Below are 16,791 nucleotides of genomic sequence, written 5' to 3'. Positions count from 1 at the left end.
GTCTCTTCAGACACCACCAGTAAATCACCAGGGTGAACGTGTTCCTTGATGCAATAGCCATGTTATTTTTTTCATAGGGGTGTTTTTAGTGTCAGCAGCAGAGTTCACCTATTGTTTCTTGTACCCCCCTCCCAGTGAGGAGTCCAAATAAATATCAATTTTAAAAAACAATTATATGGTTGTACAGGAAGAGCAAATAGATAGTCGTGGTATGGCACTGCGCCCTGCCTACACTAGAGATTTATTTTTACTACCAGCATTAAAGACAAATTTCTAAATGCAGAAGTTGATAGAAAACCACAATCTGTGTTCTCCCAGCCTTCCTCTGTACACATCTCAGTATTTAGATCACTATTAGCGTGATCTACTTCCCTTCACCATTTCTCTGCATTCAGATCACAGATATCACAACATGCTTCAGCCACAGGGCAATAAATATTGCTTACGATTGTAGAGTTCTGGATAAAATTTTCACAGTGTGAAACATTAGTTAGGCATAAAAAATGAATTGTCTAAAACACAGTCGGTGGACACTTAGTAATCCCCCCCCCCCCACTTACTGGAATATGAAGGTCTTCATATCTATTTGCAGGAATCCAGAAACTACAAAACAACAAAGTTTATCTTTTAAGCAGAAACAGATTATTGAACAAGTTTAAACAAGTTATTCAACATTTAACCTCCCTTGACAACAGTTAAACCATAATTGTGCTGGACCAGAATACTAGAGCAAGGGTAAAATGGAAATTCTTGAGGCAATAATCCAACTGTCCCACAAGAAAGGTGAACTGTACTACAATGCTGCAAACAGGATTAATTGTCCAATGTCTGATTCCAGACTCCTTCAAACATCAACTACCTGTGCTAAACAAAACACAAGAAGCAAAATTAATGTTTTTCTTTAAGGAGTCTCTTGGCCCGTATGTGACTTGGGAATATCTCTTATTACAGTCTCCAAATTGTGTTGGTCTCATCATAGCTTAATCTTAAATGCTGTAGACTGTGAGCTCTTGCGGGCAGGGTCCTCTCTCCTTCTGAACTTGTGTGTCTTGTATTGCTCATGTTTATTGTACTTGTCTATATTTGCCCCTTTTCACATGTAAAGCGCCATGGGATAAACAGCGTTATAAAAATGAATAATAATATTAGTAAAATACAGTTGGTTGGATGACTGCTGATGACCCTGTGGATTTAAAGAATGCTTTTAAGATAGTATCAGGATCAACTTCAGCTGGAGGTGCTATGGCACACAGAATGTGTGTGTTCTCATCTTAATTGTCTGCTTCCAAATTGAATGTGAGGTTTTACAGCCGGAGAAATCAGGACACAAATGCAAGCAATTGTCTCTCAAATGATTTCTGATTTATTTCCAGAAGTGTACAACCTTTTATAGCAAAAATCGAGCTGCCTTAGTATAAAACATCATTTTTTTTTTCCAAATTAATGATTATCACAATTTACTATTGATATCACAAATTACTATTGATCTCACATGTTCCATATTATTATCTTTGCTACTATATAATCATTACGCAAATGATTATTGCTTCTAGCCTAACCTAGTTTTGATGAAACTAGGTGGATTATACAACTTTCTAAAGTCCTTGTTAACATCAGTAAATCTCAAGGTACAGAAATGAGTCTTAGAGAATCAGAAATATCTTAAAGCAACATAATTCTAGTATTCAACAAAGCGTTCACATAAACTTCTAGGTTTCATTCTTATATATATATTCATATGTAGAGATGAGCGACTTTGCCTTTTTTCGGGTCGAGTCGGGTTTCATGAAACCTGACTTTCTCAAAAGTCTGGTCCAACGATTATTGTGAAAAGCCGAAGGCCGACTGAAACACGAAACCCAATGCAAGTCAATGGGGAAGAATAGTCGACAGTGAGTGGAGGACAGGAAACACACCTACAGTGCCCATTTTAATGCCAAAAACATCAATTCTTATTACTTAAGCTTGTCAACCTTAATTTACTTTATAATAATAGTTAGGCATTGAAAACTGGGGGTTATTTGGCTAAAGTTGTGGGGGGGGGGTAGGGCTGGCTCCTGATTTTCGTGGGCCCAGGGCCAAAGAGTGTCAATGGGCTTCTTTAACCCCTTCCTGACATCCGACGTACTATCCCGTCCACGGTACCTGGGCCCGTATGACCGTGGACAGGATAGTACGTCTACCGTGATCAGCGGCGCCCACGTGGTGAGCGCCGCTGATCGCGGCCGGGTGTCAGCTGATTATCACAGCTGACACCCGGCACTGTGTCAGGGGCGGTCACGGACCGCCCCCGACACGTTAACCCCTTGCACACCGTGATCAAACATGATCGCGGTGTACCGGGAGTTAAAGGGAAGCATCGGCAGGGAGGGGGCTCCCTCCGTGCTTCCCTGAGCCCCCCACGGCAGCGCAATGTGCAGCGCTGCTGCGGGGGGCTCCTATCCTCCAGGCCCCCGGATCCAAGATGGCGACGGGGACCTTCGGGGACCTGAGGAAGCTGGCTTCCTCAGTGCCTGCAAAGCACAGGCAAGAGGAAGTCTTCTTCAATGCCTGTGACAGATTGCTGATCTGTGATGTGACAGATCAGCGATCTGTCACAGGACAGTGATGTCCCACCTGGGACTATGTAATAAAGTAAAAAAAAAATAAAAAAAAATGTAATAATAAATTTAAAAAAATCGCCAAATAAATTAGGAAAAAAAAAAAAATATTCCCTCAATAAATCCATTTTTTGGAAATAATAAAAAAAAAAACAATAAAAGTACACATATTAGGTATCGCCGCGTCCATAATGACCCGCCCTATAAAACTGTCCCATTAGTTAACCCTTTTAGCTAACCCCTTAAAAAATAAAAATAAAAAACGAAGCAAAAAATAATGATTTAATATCATACCGCCAAACAAAAAGTGTAATAACACGCGATCAAAAAGACGCATATAAATATCCATGGTACCGCTGAAAACGTCATCTTATCCCGCAAAAAATGAGCCACTACACAGCATCATCAGCGAAAAAATAAAAGTTATAGCTCGCAGAATAAAGCGATGCAAAAATAATTATTTTTTATATAAAATAGTTTTCATTGCATAAAACCGACAAAAACATAAAAAAACGACCTAAATGAGGTATCGCTGTAACCGTACTGACCCGAAGAATAAAACCGCTTTATCAATTTTACCGCACGCGGAACGGTGTAAACGCACCCCCCAAAAGAAATTCATGAAACGCTGGTTTTTGTTCTTTCTGCGTCCCAAAAATAGGAATAAAAAGCGATCAAAAAATGTCACGTGCCCGAAAATGGTGCCAATAAAAACGTCAACTCGTCCCGCAAAAAATAAGACCTCACATGACTCAGTGGGTCAAAATACGGAAAAATTATAGCTCTCAAAATGTGGTGATGCAAAAACTATTTTACAATAAAAAGCGTCTTTTAGCGTGTGACAGCCGCCAAACATAAAAACCGCCATAAATAGTAAGTCAAACCCCCCGTTATCACCCCCTTAGTTAGGGAAAAATAATAAAACTAAATAAAAGTATTTATCTCCATTTTCCCGTTAGGGTAAGGCTGTGTGCACACGCTGCAGATTAGGTGCAGATTCATCCGCGCGGATTTTGTAAAATCCGCAGGTCAAAAGACCTGCGGTTTTACCTGCGGATTGCTCTGCGGTTTTGTCCTGCGGTTTTTCATCTCCTCAATAGAGGAGATGGCAAACCGCAGGAGAATCCGCAGAAAGAATTGACATGTCAATTCTTTCTGCGGATTGAAAACTGCAGATAATCCGCGCGGAAAATTCCGCACCGTCTGCACTGCGGTTTTTGATTCCCATAGGGAATCATGGTACTGTACACCATAGCAGAAACTGCTGCGGGTCCGCAGCAGCCAAAACTGCTGCAGAACCGCAGCAAAATCCGCAGCGTGTGCACACAGCCTTAGGGTTAGGGTTAGGGCTAGGGTTAGGGCTAGGGTTAGGGCTCAGATTAGGGTTAGGGGTGTGTTGGGGTTAGAGTTGGAGATATAATTGGGGGTTTCCACTGATTGGGCACATCAGGGGCTCTCCAAATGCAACATGGCGTCTGATCTCAATTCCAGCCAATTCTGAGTTGAAAAAGTCAAATGGTGCTCCTTCCCTTCCAAGCTCTGCCATGCGCCCAAACAGTGTTTTACCCCCACATGTAGGGTATCAGCCTACTCAGGACAAATTGCAAAACAATTTTTGGGGTCCAATTTCTCCTGTTACCTTAGGAAAATAAAAAATTGGGGGCAAAAATATCATTTTTGTGGAAAAAAATGATTTTTTTATTTTTACGTCCGAGTTTTATAAACTTCTGTGAAGCACTTGGGGGTTCAAAGTGCTCACCACACATCTAAATAAGTTCCGTGGGGGGTCTAGTGTCCAAAATGGGGTCACTTGTGGGGAGTTTCAATAGTTTAGGTACATCAGGGGCTCTCCAAACGCACATGACACCCGCAGACCATTTCATCAAAGTCTGCATTCCAAAACGTCACTGCTTCCCTTCCGAGCCCCGACGTGTGTCCATACAGTAGTTTTCTCCCACATATGGGGTGTCAGCGTACTCAGGCCAAATTGGACAACAACTTTTGGGGGTCCAATTTAACCTGTTACCCTTGGGAAAATGAAAAAATTGGGGACTAATTGATCATGCTTCTGGAAAAAATACGATTTTTTTATTTTCATGCCCTGGCATTATAAACTTCAGTGAAGCCCTTGGGGGTTCAAAGTGCTCAACTCACATCTAGATAAGTTCCTTAGTGGGTCTAGTTTTCAAAATGAGGTCATTTGTGGGGGGTTTCCACTGTTTAGGTACATTAGGGGCTCTCCAAAGGCAACATGACACCCGCAGACCATTCCATCAAAGTCTGCATTCCAAAACGTCACTACTTCCCTTCCGAGCCCCGACGTGTGCCCATACAGTAGTTTTCTCCCACATATGGGGTATCCGCATACTCAGGACAAATTGGACAACAACTTTTGGCGTCCAATTTCTCCTGGTACCCTTGGGAAAATAAAAAAATGGTGACTAAAAGATCATGTTTGTGGAAAAAATACGAATTATTTACTTTCACGCCCGGGCATTATAAACTTCTGTGAAGCACTGGGTGGGTCAAAGTGCTCACCACACATCTAGATAAGTTCCTTAGGGGGTCTAGTTTCCAAAATGGTGTCATTTGTGGGGGGTTTCCACTGTTTAGGTACATCAGGGGTTTTCCAAACGCGACATGGTGTCCGATCTCAATTCCAGCCAGAAACGTCAAATGGCGCTGCTTCCCTTCCGAGCTCTGCCATGCGCCCAAATAGTGGTTTACCCCCACATGTGGGGTATCAGCATACTCAGAACAAATTGCACAATAACTTTTAGGGTCCTGTTACCCTTGGAAAAATAAGAATTGAGGGTGAAAAGATCATTTTTGTGGAAAAAATATGATTTTTTAATTGTACCGCTGTACGTTATAAACTTCTGTAAAGCCCTTGTGGGTTCAAAGTTCTCACCACATATCTAGATAAGTTCCTTGGGGGGTCTAGTTTCCAAAATGGGGTCACTTGTAGGGGGTTTCCACTGTTTAGGTACATCAGGGACTCTCCAAACGTGACATGGCGTCCGATCTGAATTCCAGCCAATTTTGCATTGAAAAAGTCAAACGGCGCTCCTTCCATTCTGAGCTCTGCCATGCGCCGAAACAGTCGTTCCCCCCCACAAATCAGGTATCAGCGTACTCAGGACAAATTGCACAATAACTTTTGCAGTCCAATTTCTCCTGTTACCCTTGGTAAAATAAAAAAAATTGAACCTGAATTATTTTTTTTGTGAAAAAAAGTTAGATGTTCATTTCTTTTTAAATATTCAAAAAAATTCCTGTGACGCACCTAATGGGTTAATAAACTTCTTGAATGTGGTTTTGAGCACCTTAAGGGGTTCAGTTTTTAGAATGGTGTCACTTTTGGGTATTTTCTATCATATAGACCCCTCAAAGTGGCTTCAAATGTGATGTGGTCCTAAAAATAAAATGGTGTTGTAAAAATGAGAAATCGCTGGTGTCAACTTTTAACCCTTATAACTTCCTAACAAAAAAAAATTTTGGTTCCAAAATTGTGCTGATGTAAAGTAAACATGTGGGAAATGTTACTTATCAAGTTTTTTGTGTGCCGTATCTCTGTGATTTAAGGGCATAAAAATTCAAAGTTGGAAAATTGCGAAATTTTCAAAATTTTTGCCAAATTTCCATTTTTTTCACAAATAAACGCAAGTTATTTGAATGAAATTTTACCACTAACATGAAGTACAATATGTCACGAGAAAACTATGTCAGAATCACCGGGATCAATGGAAGCGTTCCAGAGTTATGACCTCATAAAGGTACAGTGGTCAGAATTGTAAAAATTGGCCCGGTCATGAACGTGCAAACCACCCTTGGGGGTGAAGGGGTTAACACATGCCACAATTCATGATCTTCTGATCGACAGAGAAATAGCGGTATAGTACAATGAAAAATTCTTCACTTCTTACATCTAATGACTGATATCCATTTTAAATTCTCCAATAGCTTCAAAAACGGACAGTATATTACTCCATAAAGTATTATGGCTACCGCATAGTGCGCTATACAGAGTAATGAGGCCCATATATTTCTCCATACAGAATCATTGGTCCCATATAATGTTTGAAACAGTATATGATTTGCTCCACATAATGCTACAGTATATGTTGTCCCCATGGATGAAGCTCCACTGTGTTAAGGGCCCAAATAATTCTCCACATATAATGGGCCCCAGTTCTAATGCTCCAGTGTATAATGGGCCCTGTAAATGCTACTCCAGTGTCTGATGTCCACCTTTGGAATGCTCCAGTGTATGGTGGGCCTCATATATCATTCTCCAGAGTATAGTGCTCCCCAAAAATAGCTGTCCCAACATTGAAAACAATTAGATAAGTCTCCTCGCTAGGGAATCCCTGTACTAGTCTGGACGCCTCGTCGTCCCCATCTTCCATCTCACTGCACTTGGACTGTTTAGGCAGAGGGCGTACAGACGTGATGTCATCGCGCTCTCTGACCAGAATATCACGGTCAGGAAACGCGGAAGATGACACGGTGGTGGAGCAGGGAGAGGTAAGTATTTCAACTTTGCAAGTGCTGTGATCCTGAGCAAGCAGGGGGTCCCACTCATTGGCATCAGCACTGGCACAGGGCCCGTCATAGTACGCCGTTGTGTCTGACGGCGGGTGTGTACCCCCACCGTCAGAGACACATGATTCTACTATGAGGGACCTTGTGCCAGTGCCGTTGCCACACAGTGTGCCCACCCACCCGTCCAGGGCAACGGCACTCGCAAGGGTGCGTGCGTCAGGTGGTGACCCCGGCCTTGTGGGGGGAGGCAGCCCAGTTAGGGAGGTGGAAAAATTGGCATATGTTGATGTTGGACATTCAGCAGCTGCAAATGGAGTAATTGGAGAAGTCCGTGGAAGAGTAGGAGAAAAGCAAACCATTTTTCTGGCAACCTACGTGTCAGCAGGGGAGGGTGAGACAAAATCCTTTGAAACCCATGCATGGTTCATTTTAATGAAGGTTAGATCCTCAACATTTTGGGTCGACAGACGGGTCCTTTTTTCTGTCAGGATTGATCCAGCAGCACTGAAGACTCGTTCAGGTAACACACTAGCAGCAGGGCAAGCAAGCTCCTGTAAGGCATATTGTGCCAATTCAGGCCAGGTGTCAAGTTTACTGGCCCAATAGTCAAAGGGGAAAGACAGGTGAGGGAGAACATCGATATAGGAGGAGAAGTAGCTTGTTACCATAGTTGACAACTGCTGTCTCCTGTCACTTTCGATCGATGCAGTATTACCAGTCGTGTGAGTGGTACTTGAAAAATCAGTCCACAACATGGTCATGAAACCCCTGTGTCCAACGCCACTTCGGCTGTGTGCACCACGAACACCTCTTCCATGTTGCCCCCTAAGGCTTGTTGGAAAAACATCACCACCGCTGTATGCTGGGAATGCCTCAAACAAACGGTTTACCAGAGTTGCTTGTTTGTTAGCCAGTACTAGCTCTAGGTTCAACTGTGGCATGATGTTTTGGAATTTGCCTTTATAGCGTGGATCCAGGATGCTGGCCAACCAGTAGACGTCATCGTTCATCATTTTGGCAAGGCGGGGGTCCCTTTTTAGGATCTGCAAGGCATAATCAGACATGTGGGCCAATGTTTCAGGTGTCAATGATGCACTGCGAGTGCTGGGTGGAGGAGCACTTTCTGGCAAATCCACATCCCTCCAGTCACGCACAAATCCTGTACCTGACCTTGGAATGCCAACATTTTTTCTTGCCCCCTGAGAAGCATCTTCCTTCCCAAAATAATCATCCCCATCATCCTCCTCCTCCTCCTCTTCTTCCTCCACCTCGTCTGCGAGACTTCCCTGACCAGAAAATGGCTGACTGTCATTAAGGCTTCCCTCATCCTCTTCCTCCTTGGCTGCAGACACCTGCTCGTTAATGTGCATCAAAGTATGCATGAGCAGACGCAAAGTGGGATGCTCATGCTTATGATGGCGTCGTCTGTGCTTACCAGGCCGTGTGCATTCCTCAGAACACTGAAGGACTTTACAGAGGTCTTTCAGCTTCGACCACTGCACAAAAGACAACTCCATGTCTGCCTGCAAACAGCCTGCCTGTGTATCCTCCCACAAATGAATTACAGCCTGCCTCTGTTCGCACAGCCTCTGAACCATGTGCAGGGTGGAGTTCCACCTTGTTGCAACGTCGATAATTAGACGGTGCTTGGGAAGGTGGAGCAATCGCTGCAGCTTCTGCATACGACTGAAGTGTACGGACGACCGGCGGATGTGCGAGCACAGTCTTCGCACCTTATGGAGCAGGGTTATTAATACCAGATAATTATTGAGGAAGCACTGCACCACCAGGTTCAAGGTGTGAGCCAGGCAAGGTATGTGTCTGAGTTTTGAAAGGGCTATGGCTGCCACAAAATTCTGGCCATTATCACTAACTACCTTGCCTGCCTCAGCCATGACTCAGTTTGTCGCTGCAAGTAGTCGGCCAGTACCTCCGCGGTGTGTCTGTTGTCGCCCAAACACATCATCTTCAACACAGCCTGCTGACGCTTACCACTAGCTGTTCGATAGTGGGACACCTCGTGTGCAACACTGGCAGCTGCAGATGGAGTGCTCGTGCGACTGCGCTCTGTGGACGAGCTTTCGCTTCTGGAGTAGGAGGAGGGTCGAACGCCTACAGCCAACTGTTGACTATACTGTGGGCTAGGCAGCACTGTCCCACCGCCGCTGTCCCCTGTGGACCCTGCATCCACCACATTAACCCAGTGCGCAGTGATGGACACGTAACGGCCCTGGCCATGCCTACTGGACCATGCATCTGTTGTGAGGTGCACCTTTCCACTCACTGATTGCTTGAGTGCATGGACAATGCGGTCTTTCACATGCATGTGGAGGGCTGGGATGGCTTTTTGCGAAAAGAAGTGCCAACTGGGTAGGTCATAGCTTGGTACTGCGTAGGCCATGAGCTCGTGGAAAGCTTTGCTTTCAAACAACCAATAGGGCATCATCTCTAATGAGATTAGTTTGGCAATGAGGGCGTTCAAAGCCAGTGTACGCGGATGAGAGGATGAGTACTTTCTTGTCCTACTCATAATTTCTGGTAGGGTGAGCTGGACTGGAGAGCTGCATATGGTGGAACTAGCGGTGGACATGGCGGACTGAGAGAGGGTTGGTGATGGTGATGGTGTTGGTGGTGTTGCTGATGGCCTAGATTCAGTCTTTCGTAGCAATAACATTGTGATTCCATGACTGCTTTGCCCTCGACATTTGCTGCTGGTGGTGTGCTGACCAGTGGGCTTACAGTGTAGGAAGCGATGTACCATTGCTGACTACCTTCATTCGGAGCAGGTGCACATGTGGTACGTGAGGTTTGGTAGTACATCCACGCAAGTGCATGGTGGTTAAATGTCTAAGCATGCAACTGGTATTAAAATTTCTCAGATTTTTCCCTCGGCTAAAGGTCTTTGCGCACTTCTTACAGATAAGTTTTGCCTGATCATTAGGATTTTGTTCAAAAAAGTGCCACACTGCACTCTTCCTACTATGGAATACATTTTGAGACCTTGCACGCTGTGCTAATTTGACTGTCTGGCCAAGCTGTCCTGCAACTCTTTTGGTTTATATAACACGTTTTTGGACTGCTACGGTCCTGCCAGATAACAGCTGTTGCGATTTCGTTGCCTGCTGCGGATCCTCCTCCTCTTCTGAGCTATTGGCAGCGGCACCCTCTTCCCCCAATGGATGCCAATCTGGGTCAACAACTGGGTCATCCATCACCTCCTCTTCAATGTCATGTGCACCTTCCTCTGTGTCACTGTGTAAGGTGGTATAGTATGCGGGAAGGGGCACCTGAGTTTCATCAGGGTCTGATTCTGCCTCAGTGCACTGCGAGGACAATGTAGTGCTCTGAGTGACTGTACCAGCAGAAAAATCTAGCAGTGGCTGTGCATCAGTGCACTCCATGTCAGATTCAACTTGGACTGGGGAATTCACGATTTGACTTGCTAACCCAGGCATGGTATGTGAAAAGAGCTCCATGGAGTAATCGGTAGTGTGGCCTGCCACATCTTTCACTTTTGGTAGGGGTGAAGGACACAAGGAAAGGTGTTGTTCCAGACAAGGAGCCTCCAATGATGACTCAGTGCTTTTATTTTTTTGAAACTTCAGAAGAGGAGGCGAGAGAGCTGGAGGCTGTGTCAGCAATGTAAGCCAAAACTTGTTCCTGAAGCTCCGGCTTTAAAAGTGGTTTAACTACTTCCAGAAAAGAGAGCCTTCGAGGCCTTGTGGAGCCAGACAATGACGCAGGCTCAACACCTCCTGCCTTAGGTGCTATTGTGCTTTTGCCACTACCAACAGATGCAACACCACCACCACCATCGGGACCAGCTGGCAACCCCCGCCCACTTCCATGGCGTCTTCCACCATACTTGCTCATTTTTGTGAAAATGTACCCAAAATACCATCAGCTATATGGTACTGTAAAACAAGGTAGAAGGTGTATCTACTATTGGTGAGAATTTGAATCTCATTATAGATTTGAGATGCTGAACTATTGTCTCAGGCCCAGTAGAGATTACACCTCAATGTAACAGGCTGAAATTGGATGGTGATTGACAAGGTGGAGGGTGTCTATAGGATTGGTGAGATTTTGAATCTCACTATAGATTTGAGGACGCAGAACTATTGTCTCTGGCCCAGTAGAGATTACACCTCAATGTAGCAGGCTGAAATTGGATGGTGAATGACAAGTTGGAGGGTGTCTATAGGATTGGTGAGATTTTGAATCTCACTATAGATTTGAGGATGCAGAACTATTGTCTCTGGCCCAGGAGAGATTACACCTCAATGTAACAGGCTGAAATTGGATGGTGTATGACAAGGTGGAGGGTGTCTATAGGATTGGGGAGATTTTGGATCTCACTAGAGATTTGAGGACGCTGACAATGATGCTCTCAGTCCAAGTATGGATGCAGGCAGCCTAATAAGCATGACTGCTGCACAGTGCACACACAAAAGGGTGGAAAAATGAACGCTTGGTAGCTGTGCAGAAAAGAGGAATAAAAGTATTTTTGCTTTTAAAAAAGCAGTTTGCACAGCAGTGTGCAGACAGCAATGCAGCTATCAGGGAGCCTTATAAGGCAGCCTAATAACCAACAGAGCTGATGAACAAAAATAGAGCCTCCCCTGTCACTGCACACAAAGTGTTGTGTTGTAAGTGGAAATCGCTGACAGCAGAAGCAGTTTTTTGGTTCTTCTTCCCTGCCTAACGCTCTCCCTACAGAATCAGCAGCAGCTCTCCCTATGCTAAGATCGGCATAAGTAAGATGGCGGTCGGCGTTCACGCCTCTGCAATGCCACACAAAGCCAGCCAATCACTTGCATGCCCTTCTCAAAGATGGTGGTGACCGATGCCTATTTGATCGCATTGCCCACAGTGTGCGTCCTCCATCATTGGCTGAAAAAGGGAGCTGGAAGCATCTTTTGAAACGCAACTTTGGCGCTCTGGTCGCCGACCTCGTGGCCGACCTCACCCCTTAACAAAGGATTTGAATCAACACTGGAGGAGGAAGCTCTGTTTCTTCTAGATTCACCTTCCTTATTTGATGGGGTGTCACTTAGTCTTTGAAGGATGGACTCGTCTGATGATATCATACTACCATTCAAATGAAGATTGAATTTCATTGGTTGACCATCTAGGTATCTGTTGTTGTATTTTTTGTATTCACCAACTGTATCTTCCTATTTTATAAACACAACCTCTGCAACTCCGTAACTCCACAAGCGGGTGAACTACAAGGCACCATATACAAGTAAAAGCTACATGAAATCTTACTCTGTGACTCTTGGATGCAAATTATTAATGGGCATTTTTTTGCTTTCTAAAGGACTAAAGACAGACTCTTTTGGAGTTGGCCCTACTGAAGAACTGTCCTCCTTTGTGACAAGTGTCCATGACACATTGGTTATAGCCTTTGCGTGCAATAAAGGTATTGGTTTCGTGCTGAGTAGACATGGGAGCTCTGTATGCATCATTCTGTACCACTTTAGCAAGAGGTAACGTTTGCCCAAGAGAAAATGAATTTCCAGAAATTCCCGGCCTTTTTTCCTCAGTGTTGGCAGCTGTGATTTTCATCTTCTTGGTGGAGATGTGGGAAAATTCCAAGTCATCATCAATACCATCATCATCCATATCTTGTAAAGAGGAAATCTGTGGTTTCCCTGGTTCGTGGTTAACAATGTTTATTCGCATTCCTTTAACATTGTTCATTACACCTGAAGAAATAGTTTTCGGCTGTGAAATTTTGATGGTCTGGGTAATATTTATGGGTGAAGATGAAGAACCTTGTGCCACTGGTGAGTTGATAGTTATGGCAGGTGCACTCCTCTTTAAACCTAGTTGTTCACGAGCATCCATTAGTTTGGTTGGTTGTCCTCCAACACTGATCTGCTGCTTTCTAGAATTCAGCATCTCCCAAGCATCTTGCACTTTACCCTTTATACAGAAACGTGTGTCTTTGGGAACCAATTTTTCACTGGCATCTTTTATGCCTAGCTTGAGATGCGCATCTGTTACAGCTATCTTCTGACAGACATCAAACGCATTTCGGTAATTGGTGGTGGGTAAGCGACTAAAAATTGTAGGCTGGATCCTGAATCTCATACCTCCCATGGGCCCCCTGTTATTAATCCTGTACATTCCCATTCCCACCATCACATGCCCCTTCTCCTGATTACTTCATCCGACACATACCCCATATTTCTGCTACAAACCTGCACCTTCCCAACAGCCAGTGTGTAGGAAACCATGTTATTGTTTTCAAGGGTGTTTATTATGCCCAATTGTTGACACAGTATGTTGATGTATGGGTATTACAAGTATAGGAGACCTGCTCCTTTAAACTTGGAAAACATTTTTCAGAGGCCATCCTCCACATTGGAGGGCGTGCAAATTTGGGGCAGGCCTTGTATTCACTTCATGGGCAAACTTTTTGTGACTGAAAAAAATCATAATAATGCGAATTTTGGTTTCATGTGGCCATCTACTACGTGGGTTCAAAGGCTTATTGGGGTGCGTGTACCTTTGGTGCAGGGCAGGCCTTGCACTCAATGCATAAGCAAACAGTATGGGAGTACCAAATGAATACTGGGAACTTTGGTTCCATGTTGTCATCCATGACATCTGTTCAAAGGGTTGCTGAGGTGTGTCCAAATTTTGGGCAGCCCTGCCACTCATTGCATACGCAATAACAGAATAAGGGACCCACTGTTTATTCATGGGAACAACAAAGCTTAGCCTGCTGATGGCTCTCTAAGAAAAGTGAGGGACGACTGCTGGCCCTATAAAAAAAAAAACTTTGTGACTTTTAGAGTCCCTCCTTTATAAATGAAACAGGATGTGTCTGATGATGTGTCACATACCACATGGCCAAATATGGTTGTAAAATGTTAAAATGACATTTCCCAATTAATGCATTTGTCTTGGTTGAAAGCAATGCTAAACTTGAAAAACACATCAAAAACGCTACTTGTGAACATAGCCCAAGTGGCGGAGGAACATTTTTGTTTTGGCTTATTTGTTTTGCCTTACATACAAATCAGTAACCTGAAAAGGATGTTCCTTAACATATTTCCCAGAAAAATGCATCTTGGTTTCATTTTTATATGTTTTGTTGTGCGCCTGTAAAAGTGGCGTAAGACAAAATTGTTCACAGCTGTGACCTGGGAGTCAGAAATGCTTCCAGTGATATATGATGCCCTATATGTTTGATTGATTTATTTTGTTCCATATATTAACAATGAGTATATGTCTCCATAAGGATTTGGCTTGACAAAGGCTTAGATAAGCCGAAACTTTGCTTTGGAATTGTCTGTATCCACAAGGGTTGTTTTCCTTTCCCTTTCACTACATATGTTTTGGGATTTTTTGCCTCTGATTCTCAATTTTGTTTAACAAACTTTCAGTTGAGTGCCGAAGCTTTTGACTAGCATGACTATGTCATGAAAAAACTATTTCAGAATCAGTGGGATCTCATGAAGCATTCCAGGGTTATTACCACATAAAGTGACACTCGTCAGAATTTTACAATTTAGCCTGGTCATGAAGATGAAAGCAGGCTTGGGTGCAAAGTGGTTGAAGTTTCTTAAAGTTTAGAATAAAGACATATATAGGTACGAGATATTATATATCCCTCTGAATTAATGTATGTATGGTCTTATGTATTGCAGATTAGTTTTATTACCCTACCCACGTTTTCCTACAATAATTTCACAAGGTTCCTATGGTTTTTCTGGGCAAATAAAGTCAAAATGACAAAAGAGTTCAGTGACCTTCTGTTCTCGAATGGAGGAATATTATGATGCAATCTCTAGCACCACAGTGTGATCCTACTTTTATATCAACCATGTACTCCCCACCAGACATTGTCAAAATATATGAAACAAATCCCTCATTTTCATAACATCTACCCTATCCTGTTTTCTCAGGTCACTTGATGATTATTACAACCAATTTAATAAAATTACTCAGAAGACGGTTATTACCTTATTCAGCATTGTTTTTGTCCTCGGGATTATCGGTAATGGATTAGTCATCTGGATTGCCGGATTCAGGATGAAGAACACAATCAGTGCCGTGTGGTTCCTGAACCTGGCCATCGCGGACTTCCTGTGCTGTGCTTCTCTGCCTCTGAGAATTGCTAACTGGGATATATTTTTCATAGATTTAGCATATTGCATTTTGAACATGTTTCTGTTTAATTTAAACATGAGTGCGAGTGTTTTTATCCTGTCGGCCATGAGTATTGACCGCTGGGTATCAGTTATGTGGCCATTTTGGGCCAAATTTCATAGAACTTGTAAACTGGTGAGAATCACTGCAGCAATCATTTGGGGTCTGAGCTTAATTGTGGCTTGTTTAGTGATTTTTATGTATGGATTTTATGTAGGTGGTATAGATGAATGGTGTTTTTATCCATTTTCAATAAATCTTTATAACCATCAGTTTTATCAGTCAATTCAGTTGATAAGATTAGTGATAATGTTTGTGTTCCCTTTTCTCACCATCTTCACCAGTTATGTCACCATTTTCTACAAACTTAGAAAAGGTAAGAGATCTCAGAGATCCTCCAGGATCATCACCGCTGTTATTTTGTGTTTCTTCATCTGCTGGTTTCCATATTATATCTGGCCATTAACAGGCAGGGATAAACTGCATGACTTTCAATATTATATAGTACACACTATTATTATCATTCTGGCTTGTCTTAACAGTTGCATCAATCCAATCATTTATGTATTTATGACACCGGATTTTCAACAAGGTTTCTTCAGATCCATTCCCTCCCGACTAGAAAAAGCCTTAGGTGACCATGCTAATGACCTGTGCAGAGAACGAGAAGATACAGGAAATACCCGCTCTACTGCTCTGTAATATATTCCTGTTATCTATTGTATGTGAGACCTCTTAACTCCTTGGAGACTTGATCATTTATTTTTTTATTTTTGCTTTCTTTCCTTTTTCCTATCATTCCGAGCCATAACATTTTAATTTTTCATCAATACAGCCTGATGAGTGATTGATTTTTGCTCTGAATTTTATTTTTGAAAGACACCCTTCATTTTACCATCTAATGTGTTGAAAAATGAATGAAAAAGTAGAGAGAAATGGTGAAAAAAAATTGCAATTCCACCATATTTCTCATTCAGTCTTTGACAAATAAAAGTGACCTCGCTCACCAAACATGATCTCCTTTGTCATTGTAATTAAATTGGCAAGTAGAGATGAGCGGATTGATCTGCGGAGGATCAAATGTGGATCCAATTTACTGAAACTCAAGTTTTCACATGAATTTGAAAATTTTGAAATGCCATTTGAGATTCACAAAAAATAGCAACTTGTATAGCCCCATTTCCCACACTGCTTAAAGGGAATCTGTCACCCTTTTTTTGCCCTGTTAAAGAAATGGTTAATCTTAGTTTCTATAGACCAGAAAAATAACTGAAAAACAACTTGTAACCCATGACACTATTTTAATTGTTATCATCTGTCTACGTGGTTAGAAAATTCTGCCAAGTGGTCAGTTCCAAAAATTCTCTCTCTTCTCAGAATAATGTCTAAAATGTCAAGGCCAAGTATTTTGGCCTGTTAGTATTACCGGATTCAGTTCCATGAATTGTTAAATTGATATCGAGGAAGTGCCATATTCCCG

The 16,791-nt window shown here is 42.9% G+C and overlaps 1 protein-coding gene and 1 pseudogene across 1 annotated transcript in view; one reads left to right on the top strand and one right to left on the bottom strand.

Moving 5' to 3' along the window:
- The window catches only part of LOC141084902 (formyl peptide receptor 2-like), a 79,916-nt gene extending 63,818 nt beyond the window's left edge, over nucleotides 1–16,098 (top strand). The window contains exon 3 of the mRNA XM_073569854.1: nucleotides 15,068–16,098. Coding sequence (XP_073425955.1) covers nucleotides 15,068–16,013 — 946 coding nt within the window. The 3' untranslated portion in view covers nucleotides 16,014–16,098. The remainder of the gene's footprint in view (nucleotides 1–15,067) is intronic.
- Nucleotides 1,146–13,339, bottom strand: LOC141085668 (polymerase delta-interacting protein 3 pseudogene; annotated as a pseudogene).
- Nucleotides 16,099–16,791: the final 693 nt, after the last annotated feature.

This window comes from Dendrobates tinctorius, unplaced genomic scaffold (assembly GCF_039654945.1).
Source record: "Dendrobates tinctorius isolate UK_male_01 unplaced genomic scaffold, ASM3965494v1 ptg000028l, whole genome shotgun sequence".
In the NCBI taxonomy this organism is placed as follows: domain Eukaryota; kingdom Metazoa; phylum Chordata; class Amphibia; order Anura; family Dendrobatidae; genus Dendrobates; species Dendrobates tinctorius.
The sequence above is the reverse complement of the archived record's forward strand: the minus strand, read 5'-3'. Positions and strand labels throughout refer to the sequence as shown.